At 41.8% G+C, this 2500-nt stretch overlaps 1 protein-coding gene across 11 annotated transcripts in view; it reads left to right on the forward strand.

Moving 5' to 3' along the window:
• The window catches only part of arid1b (AT-rich interactive domain 1B), a 173377-nt gene that overhangs the window by 61910 nt on the left and 108967 nt on the right, over positions 1–2500 (forward strand). For all 11 annotated transcript variants that reach the window (XM_079693227.1, XM_079693230.1, XM_079693231.1 and 8 more), the window contains exon 4: positions 1560–1664. In XM_079693227.1, coding sequence (XP_079549353.1) covers positions 1560–1664 — 105 coding nt within the window. The remainder of the gene's footprint in view (positions 1–1559; positions 1665–2500) is intronic.

The following is a 2500-nucleotide window of genomic DNA, read 5'->3' on the forward strand; positions in this document are numbered from 1 at the left end:
CTCTGACGTGTTCTACGTGTTTCCTACAAACAAAATGAGAAACTATGTAAGCAGAACATTTGTAATGTAACTAACCTGCCTTTATTTCTATCTATTCACTGATAAACTCAAATCATGATATCCTAATGGACTCGAGGTCTCAGTGAATATAAATACGAGACAGAAAAGCTGTTAGTTAATATTCAGTGACCTAGCGATGAACAGCAGTTTTAGTTGTCCACCACATGTCCACATAAACTGAATAATTTCAGGAAACAAAGTTTTTTAACATTTTCTTGTATTTCTTTAATTATTGCTTTACTGATTTAATTGGCTATTAATTGAAATATGGATTTGAAAGAGGGACTACTCGGGCAATTAAGGTCAATACATTCCATTCTCTAAATACTGGATGATTGAATTCATTAACTTGTTGCCTGTGTGTGCTCAGCTGCTAATGCATCATGCAAATGTATGTAAAGTAAGTGTGTGTCTAAAATCTCAGATTTTATAAAGAATATACAAAAGTACGGGATTGGTATCATTCACCCTGGAAGCACACATTGTGACACCTTTAATGCTCTAATAATAGATCAATTTCCCATGATACATCTCTTGCAGTGAAGGATAATCTTCAGCAATAAAATGATATCACCTAGCTGACAGGGATACTGCCCACCTACTACAGTGTAATCTCACAACAGATAAGAAATCAAACTGTAGGGGAAAATGGATTTTGGAAGTGAAAACTTGAACACACCTGGTATGTGTGTGACATGTACACGTGGCAGTGTGTGTATGTGTGTCTGGTTGTGTGTTCAAGCACTCGTGTCTGTGTGTGTGATCTCTTGCCACGTCTCGCCGATCAGTTATCGCTAATCCTTCCACACACAGCTTTTTAACAAGTTGCCATTGTGCTGCCGACGCTTAACATGATGGAGGAACGACCTCCGTGGTGAAAGAAAAGAAGAGCGAGAGAAAAAGAGGGGGAGATACAGAGGCAGGCAGAGGGAGAGGGCAACACCTCCGACAATAGGGAGAAAATTGGTTTACACTAGATAGGCTTGTGATTACAGAGAGAAAGAAAATGACTGAACAATAGGAATGTGTGTGTGTGTGTGTGTGTGTGTGTGTGTGTGTGTGTGTGTGTGTGTGTGTGTGTGTGTGTGTGTGTGTGTGTGTGTGTGTGTGTGTGTGTGTGTGTGTGTGTGTGTGTGTGTGTGTGTGTGTGTGTGTGTGTGTGTGTGTGTGTGTGTGTGTGTGTGTGTGTGTGTGTGTGTGTATGTATGTGTGTGTTTTTCTTTTTTTTTCAAGGATTAGTGGGTAGTCGGGCCCAGATATCGTTGAAATGAATTGGTGTTGTGCTGATGTTTGCATGTTCAGAGGTTTTTGTACTGTCGTGTGTGTGTTTATGACACTATATGAAATATCTAATCAAGAATCCCTCATAGAACTTACAAATATTGTGAATAAAAAGTCAAATGAATCCTATGAATTTATTTATAAATAAAAGTGGCTTGTCCCAAAACAACAACATGACACTTTGCCGACCCGCGCTCTCTGTCTGTTTTTGTGTGTAGGAGGCCCAGCAAGAGACGTATGGCCCTAGGGGTACAGCCCCAGGGAACTCTGGGAAGGTCAACAACGAGGATGGCGTCCCCCAAGACCGCCCATCCAGTCTCCCGGTGAGTGACAGCTCTGAGAGACCTCATCAAGCCTCAAAGAAACAGTTGTTTCCTTGTCTGTCTTCACTTCCTGTATTTTTGTTGTAAGCTTTTCTGTCCAATCACATTCCTCCGCTCGCCTACAGCTTTTTATCTCTGGTCCCATGAGAGACATGCATTAAATTGCTCATTTCAGAGTGTATGTCTGTGTTTTGACTGGCATCCATGCCCAAGGCGAAAAGGCCACATGCATCAGCCCGTGGTCGGAGCATCCTGCTCTCACTCACACATACACCCCCACACACACAGAAGCATATGCACGGACACAGACATTATTGCTAATGCGCGCAGTCACACACACAAACCCACTCGCATTTGGCATTTAGGCGAGCTAAAAAATCTTTAAGCAGGTTCACTGGAGGAGTAATTGAGAAGAAATGGCGAGGCCAGGCTGATCTATGAGGGGAGAGAGGAGTTGGCCGCTCCAGTTTTTTGGCTAAACTAATCGTTTTTGACTCTCTATCATTTCTCTCCTCACAGCTCCGCAGCACTTTCAAGAATAGAATAAATAGACATTTGCAAATGGTCGCAAATATTGGCACTGCTTGAGGTGTGTGCCGTTTAATTTAGCAGATACTTTCGAAGAGCCCCAGGAGTTGAGGAATAAACTGCTAGAAAGGATAAATTAGGTGTATGAACTGAAATTAAGCCACCCTATTTTCCCATAGACTGCTACTTATACATAGGTCTGTGTTTATTGGTCGTATAAAGTACGATGACAGTTGACTCGTATTTGATTCAAATCAGCGGCTGATTTATGTGTCATATTTCTAACTGATTCCTTTTTGTCTATCTCG

The sequence above is a fragment of the Notothenia rossii genome (genome assembly GCF_949606895.1).
Source record: "Notothenia rossii genome assembly, chromosome: 7".
Lineage (NCBI taxonomy): Eukaryota > Metazoa > Chordata > Actinopteri > Perciformes > Nototheniidae > Notothenia > Notothenia rossii.